The sequence below is a fragment of the Drosophila subpulchrella genome, chromosome 2R (genome assembly GCF_014743375.2).
Source record: "Drosophila subpulchrella strain 33 F10 #4 breed RU33 chromosome 2R, RU_Dsub_v1.1 Primary Assembly, whole genome shotgun sequence".
In the NCBI taxonomy this organism is placed as follows: domain Eukaryota; kingdom Metazoa; phylum Arthropoda; class Insecta; order Diptera; family Drosophilidae; genus Drosophila; species Drosophila subpulchrella.
The window spans coordinates 16048341-16069972 of record NC_050611.1 but is presented as its reverse complement, the minus strand read 5'-3'; the positions used below and the strand labels follow the sequence as shown (position 1 = coordinate 16069972).

Here is a 21632-nt window from a genome sequence, read left to right as displayed (position 1 = left end):
TCCGTGTTATCGTTCAGGGAAATGTTTTGGTGACCGGCTGCAGAAAAAACGCGGATTTTTGTTTTAGTTCCTGTTTTGTCTATTAAATCAAAGGAATCGCAGCTGAACTTTACCCAGAAACAACGAGAGATACAAAATGTGTAGGAACGTAAACTCATTGATTGGTTTCGGCACCATCTGAAATCGCCAGTGGCGCTTGAAAACGCGACCACGTGAAATCCAGCAACAACAAGACGGCGGTAGCATGGATTTGGGCGAGTTCACGGACTTCAATATTGACCAACTCCTGGGCACCTCCGCTCCGCTCCAAGATGGCCTGGTCGAGCCCTACAAGCAGGTTCCGTTGCCTAGGATCAACCAGGATGTGCGGGCCAAGCGTAGCCGGCTGGCCGAGCGGATAGCCCAGAACGATGAGCTGGTCCGCCAGGTGCAACAGCTCCAGGCGCAGAACAAACAGCTGGCGGACCTGCACCGCACCGCCCAGGAGGTGACCGATCTGTACAAGAGGGAGAAGCAGCAGCGGATCGAGCTGGAGAAGCGCTACAAGCAGAATGACCTGCGATGCGAGGAGCTGGAGAAGAAGCTAGATGCCCAGGTTCAGACCTGCGAGAATCTTCAAGATGAGCTGCTGGTCAGGGGACTACCCGCGGATGCCAAAGATGTGCTCTCCATACTCATGCAGCTGTCCCAGCGTCTGGGCGACGATAGTGGACTCCTGCGGCGGGATTACAACATCATGAAGAAGCTAAAGGAGCACTTCAAGACGCTGGACATAAGTTTGCCCACGCCGAAGAGTCCCAATCCGCGCAGCAAACGGAAGAGCCATCAGCCTGGGGTCAACCAGTCCACGCAAACCAATGTGGAGCCGGTGGAGGCCAAGCCCGCATTTTGTTCTGTGGCCGTACAGGTGGAGGGTCTAATAGAGACCCGTAACCAGGCCACGCAGCACAAGAACACCACCACAACGCGGGGCACCACAACAGCCTCCTTCATCCGGTATCAAGATGTGGGCACCTGCTTTCCCGAGCCCACACCCCTGCCAAATGTGCGGCAGATCCTCGATGAAATGCTCTCGTGGCGGCATGATGTAATTGAACCTATGAGTCCACCGAGCGACCCGGAGCTGGAGCTGGAGCAACTTCCAGCCACAGCAAGTGTGGCCACCTGCACTAATTTGTGTGATATACACCGCGAGATTGACTTCCTGTCCGATCGGCCGGCGCAAATCAAGGTGTCCGCCTCACGGCCACCATCGCGAACCATGCTGGATAGTGTGAAGGAAGAGGCCAGATCCTCCAGGGAGCTGGCCAAGGAGCTACTCAACTTTCTACCTCAAAACCAAAGCTGCCTGGCCAATCTGCCGCCGCAGGCCTTCGAGGAGCTGTGGCAGGTATTTGGCCAAATGGTCCTGGGCCTGCTGCAGAGCCGTTCCAATCCTTCACTGGCCACACCGCCGAGCGTCAGTCAGGCGGACTTTACCAGCTGGCTGTACGAGCTCTATGAGGGCACGCAAAGCCAAACGGAGCAGTCGTCTAGCAGAAGCACCAGCAAGAGAGGTAAAACCATCAAAATCGCGTCAGTAAGTGGATTAATACAGTCCATATTCCTTTTAGATTTCGCCACCAGCACAGAATGCATGGGTGTTGGAACGGATCCCATCATTGAGTCTCCCAATATTAGCCACGGAGGAGATGTGACTCCCATCCGCCTGCCCTCCAAATCCAGAGAACGAAAGCGAAAATCCAAAAAGCGCAAAGCTGTTGCAATGCCGAAGCCTATTCCCAAACGAAACTGCCTGGAGATGGGACCAGTACCTCTGGAGACAAATAATGAACCAGAAGTAGATCATGAACAAAAGCCAGAAACGGCACTCCAGTTTTTAAGCAATTTAAAAACATTTAACATGGCCAACTGTGATAATCTCGATATGGAATTGGATGAGGAAGAACTATATCTGCTTCAGTTAACATCCAACGCGAAAAAAGAAGAAAAGGAAGAAATCATTAGGGACGAGGTCCCTGAAGACTTCGAAAGCCCTGCGGAAAACACTAAGTTCCTACTGCCAGAAAATAGTACTCCAGATCCTTTGTGTGCAGGCCAGAAGGGAAAAGATTCGTCTTTAAAAGATGATGACGGAAAACCAGCTAGTATGGAACTCCCTCTGCTGCCACATAAAACGCAAGACTCCGAAGTGACTTCTTTAAAGACACCAGAAATCGAGTTAGAGATTAAGAGCCTAACTGAATTCGCTCCAATTGAAGCTATTCCGTCGCATCCATCCTTAAATGGCAGCGATTCCGATGTGAAATCAAATGAGAGGAAAGAATCGTTGGCGGAGGAAAGATTATATTCCGATTTTAACGCAAGTGAGGAGTTGCAACCTACATCGAGCAAAAAAGATGATTGTTCAACAGAAAGATCTGAATCACCCTTGTTCAGTAGTGACTCAAATCTGGATGAGAGTACAACGAAAAGTGTTAAGGATACTGTGCCTACAGACTTTTTTGAATCTTCAGAAGAGCCAGAAAGCTCAATGAACCACAAAGATTGTGATATTTTACCAACTTTAACAATGTCACTTTTTGGTGGTTTAAGTGATTCAGATTTGGATTCGGAGTTGAGCGAGGATATGATGGATCCCGAATTAAGTAATTCGGAGAATGAAAGTGAAAAATGTAAAACTACCATTAACCAACCAGATTCCAAACTTAGAATAAATACTTCTTTGTTCGGCAGTGATTCAGAATCGGATGAGGAAAGTTCTGAACCAGAAGGAAAGCTGGAAGAGGATGTCCTAAAAAATGCTGCCGAAGAGCAACCTATTAAAGAACATGCTGATGATCAAGATGAAGTAGCTTCCTTAGCACCATCTAGTCTGCCTTTACTTACTGAAGCCGATTTGATTACCATAAAGCCACCTTCAGTCATGGAAAACTCAGGACCTGATTTTAAAGTAAAACACAACCAGCAGTTCGAGAAGCAAATCAGCTCTAAGGTCACTCAAAGCACAAGTGATGATTCCGAGGACGAGCACAGTCTGGTTATCGACGAACCAATCTCCCCTAAGCAACCAGAGGAACCACCTTCACCTTGTCAAATACCAGCTAAACGGAAAAGAACAAAAAGCGAGATCAAAATTCCTTCTCCGCCGGGAGCTGTTCGTTTGACTCGGCAGAGGGCCAAGCAGCTGCTTGATGAACAAAAATCCAGTCCAGAAAATGGACTTTCGCTTGTAGACCGAATAAGGAGTCAGCTCAAACAAGGATTTACTGAAATTGAGCCTTTTAAACCAATTGAGCTAGAAAGGCAAGAGACAAAGAAGACACTTATGGAACCAGAGGCCATTAAGCAGACCTTTATATTCAGCGAGGAGTCACCAGCCTCTCCAGTTTCTGAGCCAACTGACGAGCTAGTCGATCCACCCACCGAAATCCCCTTAGAGCAAGCTATAATCAGCTGGGAAGATGGCCAACCCAAGTCGCTCCTACAACATGTAATTGAAAAGGACAAGGAGGTGGCCAAGGTCATCCAGTCAAAAAGGAAAACACTGGGGAAATTGCAACCTCAACTCTGCGCCTCAATAGGCAAATATCTTCAGGAGACCATGCAACTGGAGTCCAGCTGCAGTGACTTGGCCTTGGAGATCTACAAGGTGACCAAAGATGAGGCCGTTATTGTGAATGCCTTGATAACAGTAATCTGCAAGATTGGCACAGATGGGAATCCTGTGGAACGTCTGTTAAATGTCCTGAAGTATTTTAATTTCTCTCAGAGATTTCTGGCTGAACTGGAGGAGCGTCTGTTCCGAAACACCAAGGAGCGGCCAGCTACTGAGTTGGCTTTGAAATACCTGAAACTCTACTTGGAGGCGATGGCCCTACAAGCGAGCATGTCGGCGGAGGGCTATAAAAATCCAGCGAGGCTGCTGCTGGCCAAAATTCTGTACCACTTTGACCAGGATGTGCCGCCACTGGTCTTGGAGGTGTTGCGCCAGTTTCCCACTGTGATTCCTCATCGCGAACAGCGGGAGTACGACAACTCGGATGCCCTGATCAACGTGATTAAGCATCTGCTGATGAGCCGGCAGTACGACATGCAGGATCCGGAGGGCGCCGAACGACTGCTGCTTTCCAAGCTGCGCTTTGAGTATCACTTCCAGCCCTTTGAGCCCACCAAGCAGCAGGTGTTGGAGAACTTGGTGGGAAAGCTAAGGGCTGGTCGTATGGAGGAGCTGGGTTACGCCTTCGCGCTCTTCTGTCGGCGTTCTGCTCATCTCAAGGTGCTGGACAGCGTGCTGGGGGAACACCTAATGCCGCTCGCCACCAGCTACTGTGATCTCGCTGCCCAGGACAAGTCATACGATGCCCGGCTCGTGCATCTGCTGCACTGCATCTCCTTGGTTCTGAAGCCTCTGCCCCTGGAAACAGATATGTCTGCCTTCGTGGGTTTCCTGAAGCGCCTGCTAGTGGCAGTGCCACGATCTGGAGTTCAACAGGCGGCAGTGCAGGCATGTCTACGCTTGCAAAGATTCGGATTCAAGTACACTTTCGACGCCCTGAAGGACTACAGACCGAACTACCAGTTGGATCCGCTGACGCGGGCCATGCTAAGATGCTTTGCGGAACGGCGAAGGCATTTCCGTTTCGTAGCGGCCACTGGGAAAACCTCAAAAGATTAGAAATTCCCGTGTATGAATTGCAACTATTTATTTATGTATGTAATTGTATAGAATTTGAATTAAACTAAATGCCAACTGTGCTGCGGATCTTTACAAATTTCAACTTATAACTAAAATACACAAAAAGATTGCACTTAGGTTAGATAGTGGTTAAGTGGGGGGGAGATGGGGATATGGTATATGGATCGCAAGCAAGTGAATGCCGGAAACAAAGGAAAGCTTAATCGAAATGTACAAAAGTGCTTAGCATGAATTTGGATAGAAGTAGCTATAGTTAATTAGTGGACTGTACAATAACATTGACCTAGTACGGGGCTAACACACACTCATCAACTGCTTCCACAACTCGAAATGCCTGCAGAGTCAGCCGGAAAAATACATCTCATATGCCGGAGGTGAGGTATAAGGTACTTGTGATCTCGGGCCAATCATTCCGACTTCATTTGCGGTCTAGAAGCGTCGCCGGGCAGGGCTCCCAGTTCCAGTCTCCATCGTAGAGAGCCATCAGTTCATGCTAGATTAGTTTGTTCAGCTGAAATTGATGGTATTTCATAAGTTGGTAATCTAACATGGTTCTATTATTGCGCATCCTACCAGCGATCGCCTCTGATGCTCCTTTTCCAGGGCAACTTGGGCCTGCTGCGGCGAGAATTTGAGCACTGCCGATATCACCTTGACCAGTGTCTCGTTGTTCGTGTTGCCAGTCAGGTACTAAAAAGATAATATGTTAGGTTTTATTTGATTTCAAACTTTTAAATAGAGGAAAAACGAATGGTTATCATCTGTCGAACAAAACTTAAAGTTAAAAGTTTGTCAGATTGAATTTTTCAATGAATATATAAGGCTAACGATTTGTAGTTCCTGAAAGTAGTAATGTAAACTTTCTTCGACATATAACAAACCAAAACCTTAACCACACATTGAGAAATCGGACTCTTACCTGGAACATGATGTTGCGCAAGTATTCAAACTCCGTGTTAGCCGGAACAGCCTCGCTATGCTGCATGGATACCTGACGTAAAAAAGAGGCGATCAACAATGGTATCAATTTACATAACCCTGCTAGAAACTCACCAGTGTTTCATCCAGTTGCCGCGATAGTTTCGCATTCTGCAGCTTTAGTCGTTCGTTGGACTGTTCGAGTATCAGGTAGTTCTCACACTTTTGCTCCAGGAACAGGTTCCGATTCGTCACGTCCTGCACCTCGTTCATAATCTCCTTAAGCTTGGCCTCCAGCTCAGCCTTCTCTCCAGCAGCAGCTGCCTCTTGAACGTTTTTGGGAGCCATGCTGGCGAGAAGCTGCTGGGCCTGGATGCCCGCTCGCAGGGTTTCCAGCTCGTTGATGCGCTCGGCCATCTGCTGGTTATTCGCCTGCAGCTCCTCGATCTCCTGCTGCATATTGGACTCCGCACCGTTGCTTTTGTGCTTCAGATCCTCCAGTTCCCGCTGCAGTCGCTCGTTAAGGCTGCGCAAGCCGTCCGAGTCCGGTGTGGACCAGTCCCTGAGACTGACCACCTCTTCATTGAGGCTTTCCAGCTCAGCCTGCAGATTGGCCTGCTCTTCTTGGACTTTCGTTAGCTCAATCTGTTTGTCATGGAGTTGCTGCTGCGCTTGAAGCAGATCCTTTTGGACAGCGTCACTCTGTTCGGTGACAAAGCTGGCGTGCTCCTTCTGACGAGTTAGCTCCACAGCCTGTTCTTCGATGGCTTGCTTCAGTTCGGCGACCTCTGCTGTGGCTGCCGCACTTTGAGTTTCCTTTTCGATCATTTGAACGGCATGCTGTTCGGCCTTTTCCTGGAGTACATACAGCTCACATTGCAGCGATTTTAGTTTTTCCTTCAGCTCAGCGCCTTCAGCTAATTCCTTTTCCAGTTGTTTGGTGTGCTTGTTCAAGTACTCGTTTTCGATTAGAATTTCATCGAATTTGGCCAGCTTTTCGGAGGCATTAACCTTGTCCTTCAGCTGAGTATCCCTCAGGGCCATGGCTTCCTGGAGCTCCACCACCTGCCGGTTTTTCTGGGCTATGGACTCCTTTACCTCCTCGCGCTCCTGACTGTGCTTGATTTTCAACTGTTCCATCTCCAGCTGCAGGGCGTCGTTGGCTTCGTGGAGGCGCTCCACATCCGAATTGGCGGCGCTCCAGCGAGCTTCCAAGGTGGCGATTTGCGTGGCATAGGACGAACTGCTGGCCTGGATCTTCTCCTGGATGCCTTGCTCTGACTGCTTGTAAGCATCAAGTTGCTCGCGAAGATTGCTGATAGTGACCTGCAGTTGGGACTCAGACTCGGTGTTTTGGGCCTCCAATTCCGCGCAGCGTTCGGCTTGGTCCTTCAGCTGCTGCTCCTGTTCTCTCTGACGCTCTCTTAGCTCCAACAATTGCTGTTGCTGCTCCTCCAGATCCCGCTCTAAATTGCCCTTAACCCGCTGCAGTTCCTCACTGGCTTCCTGCAGGCAGTCCAGCGTATCCTTGGTCAGCAGCTTGTCCTTTTCGTAGGCATCGCACTTGTCCTGCAGCGTCCGGTGGTCATGGTCCATTAGCTCCTGGGCATTTTGCAGTTTCGAATGCTCGTCGAGGACCTGCTGCATCTTCACCTGAATCTTGCCCATCTCGTCTTGTTTGGCTTGCAGCTGGGACTCCAAGTGATTGGCCTGCTCCTCCAGCAGACAGTTGCGCTCAGCCAGCTTGGTGTTTTCGCTCTGGATCTCCTCCAACTTGGCGGAGGTCCGTTCGTCCTGGGCACTGCTGTCAACCTGCTCTTGTTGCAGCGACTCAATTCGGGATTCAAGCTTGCGCTTTTCATGTTCCAGTTCGCTGTGCGAATCCTGCACCTGTTGCATCTGCGCCTGCATGGTGGCAATCTCCTCCAGAATACCGCTGACCCGTGTCTGCAATTCCTCCTTTTCGCTCTCCACCTGGCGAGAGTGAGCCAGTCGATCTGCCAATTCACTTTGCAGCGTTTCGAGGCGGGCGTTTTGTTCGCTTGACTTGGCCTGATGCTGCTCATGCTGCTTCTTTATCTTGTTTAATTTGTTACCGCTGGCTTTGAGTTCCTTTTCCTTGGCCAGGAGACTCGCCTGACTGGTGGCCAAGTTCTGCCTAAGTGCCTCCAACTCAGCTTTTAGGGCAGCCACCGTTTCACTCTCCGAGTCGGCGTGCTGATCCTGCAGGATTTGAATCTCGCGCTGCAGCTGTTCCAGCTTAAGTCTATGCTGTTCCTCCAGTGAGGCTTTCTCGGAACTCAAAGCGGCCACCGTTTCGCGTTCCACTTCCAGGCTTTTTTCGAGTTCAAGAGCATGTTGCTCCCGCTGCGATTGAATTTCGGCTAATTCTTCTCTGGCCTGAGCCAGCTGAGCCTCCCAGTCGTTTTGCTGATGACGCTGGACAATTTCTAGCAACTGATCGTTGTGCAAACGCAGGTCCTGCAAACTGTGCTCGCTTTCGGTTTTGAGAGCATTCAGGCTTTTCTCCAAGGATGCAGCTTGCTCCTCCTTGGCTGAGAGTGCGGCTTGAAGCGCACTCAAACTGAGTTCCGTGGAAAGAAGTTTCGCCTCGGCTTCATCCTTAGCTGCTTGCAGTTTATTCAGTTTTGCCTGGGAATCGGTGTCTCGATTTTCGTTGACCTGGCGCAATTTTTTCAGATTATTTTCGTTTTCTTCGGTAAGAGTTTTCAGTTTGTCTTCTAACTCAGATAACTGCTCTTCCTTGGCTTTGTGATCGCTCTTTAGGGAATTCGCTAGTTCTTCTGTGGCCAAAAGCTTGGACTTAGCCATCTCTAAATCAGCTTGAAGTTTCTGTTGCTGATCCTGAGCTTTCTTGATTTGAGACTCGCTAGCTTTTTTGTTGTGTCGAAGTTTATCCAAGTTAATTTCGTTTTCATTCTTCAGGTTAAGCAGCTGCTCTTCCAGATCCTTTAACTGTTGCTCCTTGGCTAAGTGTTCGCTTCTGAGAGTTTCCAAAAGTTGATCCCTTGCCAATAGCTGCGTTTCGGCTTCTTTTAAGGCTGACTGCAGTTTTTCCAGCTGCTCGGTTGAATCGCTTGCTTGGTTGCTGCGATCTTCGTTCTGTTGTTGCAATTCCTTTAGTTTTTGCTCGTTTTCCGCTTTAATGGCAACCACTTGACTTTCGAGGGCGGCCACCTGTTGCTCTTTGGCTGCGAAGTTTCCTTTGAGGGTGTTAAGCAAGTGCTCAGAAGTCATTAGCTTGGCATCGACCTCCTGCTTCGTGGCCTGGAGCTTCTTAAACTGCTCCTTGGCCTCGTTGTTTTGGGTCTCTCGCTGGGACTCCAACTGCTTGAGTTTCTCCTGAAGCTGCCGCACCTCGGTGTCCTTGTGCTCAAGTTCCGTGTGAATGGCCTGTTTAGTCTGGGCCAGGAGCAGGACATTCTCCTCCTCCTGCTTGCGGAGGGCCTCATACTTTTCCGTCACCTCCTTAAGACGCTCCTCCTGCTCTTTGAGTAATCGCTGCAGATCGGGCACTCCTTCACCGGAACCATTGCCATTTGCAGAAGGCGGCGACTTTCCAGCCGATTCATCTAGGTCGATGAGCTGCTCTGAGTCCAACAACTGGCCGCTTCGCTCCAGAGCCGCCGTTATATTCTCCGGATTCTCGCCCAGCAGCTGGAGCTTCGTCTGATACGCCTGCATTTTGCAGCTCATGTCGTCCATCTCGACGCGCAACGCCTCCTCCAGATGAGCCTTGGCCTGCTGCTCCAGCGTGCACTGCTCCCTCAGCTCGCTAATACGGCGCAGCGCCTTGTCTTGCGTCTCCACCAGCACGGACTGTAAAGTGATTTTATCGGAAACATAAGTTAGACAAACAAGCTTATCAATAGGCACGATAAGATATATAGATACCCTCGCCTTGGAGCTGTCGCGCTCTAGTTCCTTGTACTTTTTGGCCAGATCCGTGTAGCGACAGCGGTACTTGTGATACCGATCAAGGGATTTCTTGTACGCATCGTACAGCTGATCCTTGGTGATCACATCCAGCCGGGCTGTGGAGGCGGAGTCATCAAACTCGCTGCTCGTCTCGTCCAGATCCGATTGCAGATGGTAGACCTGGTTTAATCCATTATATTATTGGTATTTGGGGTGTGTACTTGGAATACTTACAGCTGGTGCTTCGTAGGTGGGCAGGCGGAAGGACACATCGCTGGCCATGGACGAGTTGGACAGCTTGCGGGTCCTGGAGGTGGCTCCGTTTAGGGATTGGGTCGAGCGTCCGCGCAGTGAAGATGCACTTGTGGCCGGCAGTTTCTGGATGCGATAAGGCGAGTTCTGAGGCGTGTCTGGGGGTGGGAGGAAAGTTATGTGCGATAAGGAACTCCAGGTGATTCATGGCCAACTCACCCTCCTCCGTGATGCTGAAGAAGTTTTCATTGTTGCTGGTGTTCGTATCCGAATTAGGTGTTGTGCTCGACGATGAGCTCACGGCGGCCTAGAAAAACAGAGCATAACCATGAGCAGCTGGTCACTTCACTTTGCTTCTCCTCCTCCCCAGAAATGGGTCACAATTGCACTATTTCCGAACCCTTCCCCAGCTTTACCAACACATGTACAATGCCTATCGGTGTGCGTATGTTTTGCTTAATTTGCATTTTTCATCGGCACACCGCCCCGCCCCGCCCCGCGAGCCCATAAAATACCTGTGCAGCATTCGCAAATTGTTGGAATTTCGATGGCGACGCCTTCACCTCCTCGATCAACTTGTTCTTCAGGTTGGCAAACATTTCGAGGCCCTTCTGCGCTTTATTTTGTCTACCTGCGCTACCTGGTTCGTGTACTATTCAATTTTTAATTAAAAAACATCTAAATAAATACGTGTCTGCAGATGTTTCGTCAACGGTCACACTGTCGATAAGCTTTTGCGTTATCGATAATAAGCAAAATAACGGTTGGTAACGAACGCACTTTCAAATAAGAAAATCTATAATAGTGACGAGATATGTTCATAAATTAACATAATTAAAACGCTGCTTATTTTATTTGTCTTTTAATTGTGGAACTGTTTTAGTATCTATATTAATTATATTATATATATATCTATATTAGTTATTACTAAAGAAAGCCTAGTACTCACATCGAAGAAAACCGCGAGCTAAAGAGCGAAAGAGAGCGAAAGAGCTGAAGAGAGAGCTAAAGAAAATTGAAGAGTTTAGGTACATGTTTATAAATTCGGAAATTGATGTTATATGCGTGTCAGTGCAAAAAAGAGAAACGTCAGGCTTCAGCTCGCTGCGCGCCAACTTCGTGTTTTTTACACTCACACTAATGCAAGGCAAACTTGTGATGGTATGTGTGTGCCGACCACTGATCGTGTTAGTCATGGGGGAGGAGTCGCTATTTATGTAAACAAAAAATTAAAAGCCAAAATTATTTGCCAACACACAATAAACAGTGCAATAGAATATATTTTTCTTGAAATACAAAACCCGATTATGGAAAAAAATCTGTTAATTGGCTGCATTTATCGTCCGCATTGCAACACAAATTATGATGATTTAATCAATATTCTGACAGACATTACAGTAAACTTCCCTGATGTAATCCTTGCAGGCGATCTTAATAGTGATATTCTGAGGGAATCTCACCTTACCAGCAACATGGAATCGCTAGGTCTGAAACCAGTGAATCTCTTATCTCCAACCCACTTCAGCAGAACACGTAACACATTATTAGATTTGTTTTTTGTGAGTGATGTTAATAAAATTTGTTTGTATGATCAGCTAATCGTTCCGTCCTTTTCAAAACATGACCTTATATACCTGACCTATAACTTTGACCTTAACTACACGGACCATACAATATTTTATCGTGATTTTAATAATATTAATTATATACTGTTGAACGAAGCATTTGACCAGTGTGCATGGAACAATACTTACAGTCTTCCAACAGTCGATCGTCAACTTAAACTCCTACAACATAATATTAGCCACTTATACAATAGTTTTGTTCTAGTTAAAAGTAAAACAATTTGACCGTCCGAAAAACCATGGTTTACCAATAATATAAAATTGGCAATTATAAAACGTAATGAAGCATACCAGAAGTGGAAAAGATACAAAACACCGCAACACCACAGCATATTTGTATCTCTGAGGAAAACGGTTACCAAACTAATCGACTCTGCAAAATCAAACTTTTTTAGCCAAAAATTTAAAAACTCAACCTCTTCGAGTCAAACATGGAAACAGATTAAAGCTCTAGGGATAGGTAAACAAAAGACATCACAGGAACTAGATGTTGACATAGATGAACTCAACCTTAAATTAGCAGAATGCCAAGTTCCTGAGGTCACAAACAACACGTGCCTGAATTCAGTACCTGATAACATCTGTGATACTAGGTTTAGATTTATGTGTGTTGACCAATGTGATGTTTTAGATAATATTCTTAAAATTAAGTCTAACGCAATTGGACCTGACGATATTCATCCTAAATTTATAAAAATTCTACTTCCTAAACTTATCCCCTACCTTACGCACACATTTAACACGGCTCTTACCACGTCTACGTTCCCTGACTGCTGGAAAACCGCCAAAATTATCCCAATACCTAAATCAAACAAAGAATACCGGCCGATATCTATTCTTCCGTACCTCTCGAAGGTGTTTGAAAATATTGTCGCATCACAAATAAATAATTTTATATCTGTTAATAGCCTCTTAAATGACCATCAATCTGGATTTAGAAAAAATCGTAGCTGCACCTCAGCCATCTTAAAAATAACTGAAGATATTCGTCAACAGACGGACAACTCGTATGTCACCTTCTTACTATTGCTGGACTACAGCAAAGCGATCGACACAGTAAATCATGAAATCCTGTGCTCAAAACTCAAAAATTTGTATTTCTTCTCCAATACTGCCGTCAAACTTTTGTGTTCGTATCTTAAAAATCGTCGCCAATATGTTGTATCGTCAAATATTTGTTCTTCGTTTGCCTATCTGAAGCGTGGTGTACCCCAGGGTTCGGTTCTTGGACCACTATTATTCACACTATATATAAATGATCTTCCTTCTGTGCTGTCGAAATGTAATGTCCATTTATATGCTGATGATGTTCAGATGTATGTTAGTCGTCCCTTAAACAGAATTAGTGAGTGTTTAGATATTTGTGGAATGGAGCTTGGAAGAGTAAATGAATGGGCAAAAAACAATGGTCTTGCCATCAATCCATTGAAATCAAAGTGCTTAATCATTTTTAAGAAGAAATTATGCAATATTGAACTATTCCCCCTGATGATTAACAAAACACCAATTGAGTACGTGGAAACCGCCAATAATTTGGGTATCACATTTAATAGAACCTTGAACTGGAATGACCACGTAAACAAAGCTGTAGGCAAAACATACGGACTAATAAGATCCTTGTCACTAGTTAAATGTTCCTTACCTGTTAGTGTGCGTCTTCTAATTGCCAAGTCTTGTATAATACCCACACTCTTTTATGGTCTAGAGATCTATGCAATTGTGATGTAGCAAGTCAACATAAGCTGAAAATAGCATACAATAGTATTGCGCGTTTTATATTTAATTTGCATAGATCTGACCATGTAACTCAATTTGCTTACAAGATATTTGATATAAGCTTGGCAGATTATATGAAAAGTAGAACAATAATCTTTTTACACAAAGTTATATACATCAGAGAGCCATCGTACTTATTTGAAAAATTACAATTCTCCAGATCTACAAGAACAAAGAATATTATCTGCATCCGACACAGGTTTCTGCTTTCAAATAGACAATTTTTTATAAATGCGATTAGAACGTGGAACGAGCTTCCTAACTACATAAAAGAAACTAGGAGCGCAACACTATTTAAGACAAAACTTCTCTCACATCTAAAAAATAGCAGTTCTAGTCTAGTATAAGGTATATTATCCTATTTTAACATTGCGACTTATCCCTAAAACCTTTTCCTTAGTTTTTTAATTTCGGTTTTACATTTATTTCTATTTGTCTAAATGTTCAGCAATAAATGTAACAATGTATGTCATTAGATTTAAGAACCAATTTTGTCAAAATTTAAATATGTTTACCAGTTGTGACTAGCGCTGTAATTTATAAGTTTTAGAACTTGTAGCGTTAGGAAGCCTAAAACAATAAATGATAATAAATAATAAATAATAATATAACCATAGGAGTGAGCGAGAGGCAAACAGGCTGCTAAAGCTTTTCGTCGGGTCTGTTTTTCAGCGAGGTACTCGGATGAGCTAAGGAAATACCAGAAAAAATAACAAATTTCGCGAGTGAATTTTCGAGGAACGCCGTTAGCCGCGACCCAAAGAATAAGAAATTTAATCTTTGGAGGTGTTCGTGCAGAAGCGGTGTGGAATTTAAAAATTTAAAATGGAAGAGAAACCCAAAAAACGGTTGTTGCCCATTATTGTGGGACTTGACCGACAGGAAGCAATACCACAACAGGGGCAAATTCGCAGAATAGTTGAAGTGCTGGAGGAGATCCTCTAGAGAATCCCAGTGGGAAGGAACATGCCGAGTGGGACTTCGCTCTCTACATGGACATCCTGCCGAGCGTGTCCTCGTAAAGAAAGTAAGATCTTGCCAAAATAATTTGGTTGCGTTGTACTAATAAAAGGATCTTTTTAGCATAACCACCAGTAATATGATCTCCGAAGTCCTCTCCATTAGGAGTCCGTACACCACCACCACCACCACCACCACCAGCTACTTGGCAGCTTAAGCGGAGCTGGAGGACGCGGTGGCTTCTATAGGGAGGAGGAAAATTGGGCGCCCGCTAAGGAACAGTTGAAGAAGCCATGGCCAGGATGCTGGGCGACTTCCTGCAGCATCAGCGGATCAACCCCGTTCCCAATCCGGCTACCACTTCCTCAAGGTCCAATATGCCCATTGGGACTCGGAGCTGGACTGCGGTGGCGCTGGAAAGATGGCGAAGCATTCGTGGGACGTTAAACTGCAAAATTTACATAAATAAAACAAGGAAGAACGCTATAGTCGAGTACCTCGACTATCAGATACCCGTTACTCAGCTAAATGGACCTAAGGGAAATGGAGACATGCAAGCAGCAAAGCGAGATTGAAATGCGCCACCTATCGGCGGTAGACAGATTTAAGCGATATGGGCGTTGGAGTGGGCGTGGCAAATTTTTTTTTGGGTCAATCGATAGGTATTGACGAGACCGATACAGTTCAGTTAAAATTTAGTATCTAGCATGAAAATTGTGGGCGCCACAGGCTTGGGCGGTTTGTGGGCGTTAGAGTGGGCGTGGCATATTCGCGTATCAAAATTGCGCTGCGTACAAAGCTACGGAATCTAAATCTGAAATCCTGATTCTATATCTTTGATAGTTTCCGAGATATCCACGTTCATATTTACGATTTTTTGAAGTTTGGGGGCGGTTTGTGGGCGATAAAGTGGGCGTGGCAAACTTTTTTTTAAGTCAATCGATAGGTATTGATGAGAACAATACATTTCAGTTAAAATTTTTATTCTAGCATCAAAACTGTAGGAGCCACAGTTTTGGGCGGTTTGTGGGCGTAAAAGTGGGCGTGGCACTCTACTGAAACAAACTTGCGCTGCGTAAGAAGCTCAGGAATCTGCACGCCAAATCTCAATAGCCTAGCTCTCATAGTTTCCAAGATCTCAGCGTTCATCCGGACAGACAGACGGTCAGACGGACAGACGGACATGGCTAGATCGACTCGGCTAGTGATCCTGATCAAGAATATATATACTTTATGGGGTCGGAAACGCTTCCTTCTGCCTGTTACATACTTTCCGACGAATCTAGTATACCCTTTTACTCTACGAGTAACGGGTATAAACATTCGTTGAACATTCCATTTATTTTTTTTTTAATTCTTTGTGTACCAGCAGACTCCTTTTTTAATTTCTCCAATTCATTTGTTTTCCGTTTGGCAACAGCCATGCTGCTTGATAGTAAGAACTTGCTCCATGCATTGCGGGTGAACTTTGAAAACTTCGGTCACACTACAAAGAATACGATTTTTCGACTAGTGAAACTCTTAGCCGATCTGAGTACTAGGCCTTAACAGGTACAAGCCATTTCAAGCAGGTGGCGCCAGGAGTCTGTTAAATCAAAGAAAAAAACGTTAGATTTAAATATTATTTACACCTATCCCTCGCTTTGCGTCGGGGATACGATCCAAAAAAAATACGACGCAAATTGAAACGACGCAAAGTGAATTAGGATTTTCTATAGCAAACCATGTAAACTTCGAAGATGGGTTCCAGGGTTACAAAAATACTACTTTTTAAAAAGAAAATTGAGCAAAGTGATTATTAAAAAAAAAGCTGATAGTTTTTTTTTTGTACTTTTGGTAATTCTACCAGCAGTGTTCCTTTCACTCATTAGGCTAAAAATAATAATTTTACGTAATAATATCTATTACGTAAGTTACGTACAGCTTTAACAATAAATAAAAAGGAGATATATTTACCTTATTTTGTAGACTCAGTTTTATTTGATTTTGTTTCACAATTAACTTTATTTCGAGCACGTTTCTCCCAAGTGACGTACAAGCAAGCAAATTGAATAAGTGAGCCGAAACAAAAAAATGGAATTCCCGCATTTTCATTGCGTAGGTTTCAATATGGTGTGCAATCCGGCTTAAAAGGCAGCTGCCCTTAGTGCGACCAGAACACTAACCATCCAACTCTGCATTAGAATGGTGCCTCTGCAAGTAGTGATAATCGCCTTCGTGCTGGCTCTGGCCCCGGGTTATGGGGCCGTGAACACTGTGGAAACGGTGGCGGAGTGGCTCCAGCTGGAGTTCGGTTTTCCCACGACCCAGGACCAGGAGAGTGCCAAGGCGGCTGGTAATCTGGTGCCCGAGAATGGAACTCCCATCGATGTCCAGCCCCAGTATCTGTCCAATGGGACACTTAGGCTGTTCACCACCATTCCTAGGTTTGTCACTGGCGTTCCCTATACACTGGCCACCGTTTCCTCGACGAATGGCACTAATGGTCCTGTGCTGCAGCCGTATCCCAGTTACGACTGGCACAATGACAACGGCGACGACTGCGATAAGATCACCTCCGTCTGGTAATAATCCAAGATTATATGAGGAGCTCATTAAGTCCCTTTCAGATCACCGAGTGCAACCAGATGTGGATCGTGGATACGGGTTCGATTGGCACCACCACGTACTGTCCACCGCAGTTGCTGCAATTTGACCTGAATACCGATACCCTGCTGCATCGCTACCGTTTTCTTAATTCCACCTACACCCCAAGTGCATCCCTCTTCATCACTCCCAACGTTCTGGTTAAGGATCCTGCACCCGCGGGAACTTGCAATAACACCATGGTCTATGTGGCCGATGTGACTTTCCACGGCCTGATGGTTTACGACCACGAGGCCCAGACCTCCTGGAGGGTAGAGAACCGCTTCATGTACCCCGCTCCGGATCACGGCAAGCACATCATTGCTAACGAGACCTTCTACCTGATGGATGGCCTCTTTGCACTCACCAATGACAAGACCAACCTCTACTTCCATCCGATGGCCACTGCGAGCGAGTACGCCGTGCCACTGAGTGCTCTCAACAACCAGGATAACTGGGCCAATAACCCGGAGGCGTTGCCGGAGCAGTTCACCCTGCTCGGCAGCCGTAGCAGCGAGTGCGCCGCTTCCGCCATCGATAGCCTAAACAACATCTACTGCGTCACCTTTAATCCCATCCAGCTCATCTCGTGGAACACAAATACGACCTACACTCCGGAGAATTTTGTCGTTTTGCCGGCAGAGGCCGATGAGCTGGAGTTCGTCAGCGGAATGAAGGTGGTGAAAAATCCCGAGGGGCAGGAAGAACTGTGGTTGATCTCCAACCGCTTCCAGGTGAGAATAATTCAGTAAAGTTATGTGTTACCATTATCTGATCTCCTTTCCTTTAGAAAATCGCCGATGGCACTTTGGATTTCAGCGAGATTAACTTCCGCATTCTGCGTCGCAACTTGGCTGATCTTCAGTGAGGCGTCTTCTTTTCCAACGACGAAGATCTGTCCAATCGTCTTGTGGTTTAACTAGTAATTTGATTAAACCAATTAAATTGAATAATATAAATAATTTTGTTGTTGTGGAGTTTATTGGGTTGGAAAGGGGATTTCTAAGGGATTTTTATCACAGCCTTCCTCAAATGGTAAATTCTGCAAGTGGATATGAATGTGAAAATATTTATATTTTCATACAACTCAATCCCAGGAATATTGGGCATTATAATGTCCTTTTAGTTCCAAAAGCTTTGACTTAACAATCATAAAAGGCCTATATGAAATGACGATAAGATTGGATTATTTATGAAACCTGAGATCCTTAAATGATTTTACCTCAAAATGGTATTTTTATACCCATTACTCGTAGAGTGAAAGGGTATACTAGATTCGTCGGAAAGTATGTGTCGGAAACTATAAGAGCTAGGCTACTGAGATTTGGCGTGCAGATTTCTGAGCTTCTTGCGCAGCGCAAGTTTGTTTCAGCAGAGTGCCAAGCCCACTCTAACGCCCACAAACCGCCCAAAACTGTGGCTCCTACAGTTTTCATGCTAGAATACAATTTTTAACCGAAATGTATTGTTCTTATCAATACCTATCGATTGACCCAAAAAAAAGTTTGCCACGCCCACTTGAATTCCCACAAACTTCAAAAAATCGTAAATATGAACGTGGATATCTCGGAAACTATTAAAGATAGAGAATTGGGATCTCAGATTTAGATTCCGTAGCCTTGTACGCAGCGCAAGTTTGTTACGCGAATATGCCACGCCCACTCTAACGCCCACAAACCGCCCAAGCCTGTGGCGCCCACAATTTTCATGCTAGTTAAAAAATTTTAACTGAAATGTATTGGTCTCGTCAATACCTATCGATTGATAAAAACAAAATTGGCCACGCCCACTCTAACGCCCATAACGCTTAAATCTGTCTACCGCCGGTAGGTGGCGCATTTCAATAACGCTTTGCTGCTTGCATATCTCCATTTCACTTTGGTCCCTTTAGCTGAGTAACGGGTATCTGATAGTCGATGTACTCGACTATAGCGTTCTTCCTTGTTTTGATTTATTTATTTTTTGGGAACTAGTTTTTTATAGAAATCCTCTGTTTTAGCACCCTACTACGTGTTTACCATTTAATTCTTTACAATCGTGTTTGTTTTCGATTTATCTTGTCTGTTTGTTTTCCAAAGCGTTTATAAGATCAAGTGGCGGTTGTAACAGTTGGGTTTTTCAGGGTTTAATGATTCCAAAGCTAAAAACGTTACTTAAAAATAATCTTCAATTTGATTAGGCTGTTAATAACATAACATAACACAATTAACCTATAATTAAATTAACCAAGATGAAAATGCAAATAGGTGGTTAACTTTTAGTGTCGTGACAAGTAATTCGTGTTGTTTTTTAACAAGTTCATTTTCTTAGGCTTGCAAGCAATAAATCAATAACTTTTCAAGGTTAGTTCCTGTCATGAGTTCGGTGATGATCAAGTTCTTTAAAACTTGTAAGTTCTAATTTAGGTGCTATCGCCTGCACCAGTGATCATGACTGGAACTAACATTAAACAGTAATTGATTTAAGCCACCTAATCGTACATTTGTACACCCCTTACTCGTAGAGTATAAGGGTAACTAGATTCGTCGGAAAATATGTAACAGGTAGAAAGAAGCGTTTCTGACCTTATAAAGTATACGGGGGTGGTCAGAAGTATTTACACAAAACAAAAGCTAAGCCATTTCCTATAGGTTATTTAAATTTCGTTTGAATGATACAAGACTTTTCTTAACCTATTCAGTACTTATGGAAAATGCCGAATTTTTATGAAAATCTACTTTTTTAACTTTTTCCTAGACTTGAAAAGGTACATTTTTAAATGCAAGTTTCTCTAAACCAAACTAATAGTAACTGCAAAAAGAATTTTTTTTCAATCGTTTTGCTTCTACCTTTTTAGGATTCTATGCCAAGAATTTTTAATGTCGATAAGTTATAACCAAATAATAGTCTATATTTTGCGGATTCAATCGAGATTGCACACCACATGCAGCAAATCAGCTTTTTTTTTTTACTAATACACCAGCAAGCCGCTAGGGGCGCTATGGGTTAGTTGCCATTATGGGCTAGGTGGCGCTATAGGCTAGGTGGCGCTATAGGCTAGGTGGTGCTATAGGCTAGGTGGCGCTACTGGAAAAAAACAGATTCGTTTAAAGCATATTTCCATCCATCTCGCACTCTATATAGCTGAGTAACGAGTATCTAATAGTCGTGGTCGGTAAGAGGTTCCAAAAATATCCCAGACTTATCTGTTTGTTTCCAAGACATAATTACTGCCAGAATTATGTTCCAATAAATTCATGTAAATATTATGCATGTAAATATTGTGGAGTTTATTGGTTTGGAAAGGTAAGTAACGGGTATAACGAGAAGTGCTTAGCCTCGATATTCAGCTACCCATTACATGAAAAACTCCAGAGGACTACGTTTATTTTTGCACTTGAATTGAATTTATCCAAAAATTATTATGAATGGATAAGATATTTATACATATATCCATTCCTTGCTTAGTAGTATTCTGAGTTCTTATGCTTCATATTATTTTTATACTGATTACAGTTCTTAAAAAAGCGTCTTTTTTGACTTCCTTTTCCAAAATAATACTCCAAGATAATTTTCCAAAAATAGAACAACTGAAATGAAAACAAGGAAGAACGCTATAGTCGAGTACCTCGACTATCAGATACCCGTAACTCAGCTAAAGGGACCAAAGGGAAATGGAGATATGCAAGCAGCAAAGCGAGATTTAAGTGCGCCACCTACCGGCGGAAGACAGATTTAAGCATTGTGGGCGTTAGGGTAGGCGTGGCAATTTTTTTTTTGGATCAATCGATAGGTATTGACGAGACCAATACATTTCAGTTAAAACTTGTTATCTAGCATAAAAATTGTGGGCGCCACAGGCTTGGGCGGTTTGTGGGCGTTAGAGTGGGCGTGGCATATTCGCATAACAAACCTGCGCTGCGTACAAGGCTACGGAATCTAAATCTGAAATCCCAATACTCTATCTTTGATAGTTTCCGAGATATCCGCGTTCATATTTACGGTTTTTTGAAGTTTGTGGGCGGTTTGTGGGCGTTAAAGTGGGCGTGGCAAACTTTTTTTTGGGTCAATCGATAGGTATTGATGAGAACAATTCATTTCAGTTTAAATTTTTACTCTAGCATCAAAACTGTAGAAGCCACAGTTTTGGGCGGTTTGTGGGCGTTAGAGTGGGCGTGGCACTCTACTGAAACAAACTTGCGCTGCGTAAGAAGCTCAGGAATCTGCTCGCCAAATCTCAATAGCCTAGCTCTCATAGTTTCCAAGATCTCAGCGTTCATCCGGACAGACAGACGGACAGACGGACAGACGGACAGACGGACAGACGGACAGACGGACATGGCTAGATCGACTCGGCTAGTGATCCTGATCAAGAATATATATACTTTATGGGGTCGGAAACGCTTCCTTCTGCCTGTTACATACTTTCCGACGAATCTAGTATACCCTTTTACTCTACGAGTAACGGGTATAAAAAGATACAAAACTACAATTACATTATTAATAATTCAACAGATATACCAAGTAAAAAAAAAATCTTAAATAAATATAAAAAGAGTTCTTATGGCATGAACTTTATTTATTGCTTATGCAATAAAATGATAAATGGGAGTGATTTTTACAATCTGAATTTTAAAACTTGTTGTTCCGGAACCTTATAAACTTTTTTTCGTGATGATTGGCCGCAGCGGATGTATAATTTCTCTTTAAATTATTTTATTTCAATTGACTTCAGTTCATTGCACATTGAGTTCTTGTGGGTTGTGGTTCTTAAACCTAAACAATTTAATAAAAATAAATCCAAAAAATAATTGCTACGCAAAGAAAAACTTTGTATTATATAATTTATTAAATATAAT

The 21632-nt window shown here is 44.3% G+C and overlaps 3 protein-coding genes across 3 annotated transcripts; 2 read left to right on the top strand and 1 right to left on the bottom strand.

The window, feature by feature from the left end:
• The first annotated feature begins 11 nt into the window (after window positions 1-11).
• On the top strand, window positions 12-4769 carry LOC119552170 (little elongation complex subunit 1). Its single transcript, XM_037861994.1, has 2 exons — window positions 12-1556; window positions 1614-4769. Exons 1-2 carry the CDS (start codon window positions 245-247, stop codon window positions 4676-4678), a joined length of 4377 nt encoding a protein of 1458 aa, XP_037717922.1. The 5' UTR covers window positions 12-244; the 3' UTR covers window positions 4679-4769.
• On the bottom strand, window positions 4692-10516 carry LOC119552169 (interaptin). Its single transcript, XM_037861993.1, has 8 exons — window positions 10324-10516; window positions 10028-10115; window positions 9791-9966; window positions 9533-9736; window positions 5753-9457; window positions 5619-5690; window positions 5273-5389; window positions 4692-5210 (listed from the first exon to the last, which is right to left on the bottom strand). Exons 1-8 carry the CDS (start codon window positions 10405-10407, stop codon window positions 5193-5195), a joined length of 4464 nt encoding a protein of 1487 aa, XP_037717921.1. The 5' UTR covers window positions 10408-10516; the 3' UTR covers window positions 4692-5192.
• Window positions 10517-16217: 5701 nt separating this feature from the next.
• On the top strand, window positions 16218-17742 carry LOC119550326 (protein yellow-like). The gene is made up of 3 exons (XM_037858932.1): window positions 16218-16728; window positions 16779-17528; window positions 17585-17742. The coding sequence occupies exons 1-3, from the start codon at window positions 16354-16356 to the stop codon at window positions 17660-17662; spliced, it is 1203 nt and encodes a 400-aa protein (XP_037714860.1). The 5' UTR covers window positions 16218-16353; the 3' UTR covers window positions 17663-17742.
• The last annotated feature ends 3890 nt before the right edge of the window (window positions 17743-21632 follow it).

What these genes read in the sequence shown, in the direction of transcription:
- LOC119552170 (XM_037861994.1), top strand. Translation starts at nt 245, where the DNA reads ATGGATTTGGGCGAGTTCACGGACTTCAATATTGACCAACTCCTGGGC. An exon ending in CAGAAGCACCAGCAAGAGAG is followed by an intron (nt 1,557 to 1,613) that starts GTAAAACCATCA and finishes TATTCCTTTTAG; the next exon opens with ATTTCGCCACCAGCACAGAA.
- LOC119552169 (XM_037861993.1), bottom strand. Translation starts at nt 10,407, where the DNA reads ATGTTTGCCAACCTGAAGAACAAGTTGATCGAGGAGGTGAAGGCGTCG. An exon ending in CTTCAGCATCACGGAGGAGG is followed by an intron (nt 9,967 to 10,027) that starts GTGAGTTGGCCA and finishes TCCCACCCCCAG; the next exon opens with ACACGCCTCAGAACTCGCCT. An exon ending in CCACCTACGAAGCACCAGCT is followed by an intron (nt 9,737 to 9,790) that starts GTAAGTATTCCA and finishes GGATTAAACCAG; the next exon opens with GTCTACCATCTGCAATCGGA.
- LOC119550326 (XM_037858932.1), top strand. Translation starts at nt 16,354, where the DNA reads ATGGTGCCTCTGCAAGTAGTGATAATCGCCTTCGTGCTGGCTCTGGCC. An exon ending in ACTGCGATAAGATCACCTCC is followed by an intron (nt 16,729 to 16,778) that starts GTCTGGTAATAA and finishes AGTCCCTTTCAG; the next exon opens with ATCACCGAGTGCAACCAGAT. An exon ending in TGATCTCCAACCGCTTCCAG is followed by an intron (nt 17,529 to 17,584) that starts GTGAGAATAATT and finishes CCTTTCCTTTAG; the next exon opens with AAAATCGCCGATGGCACTTT.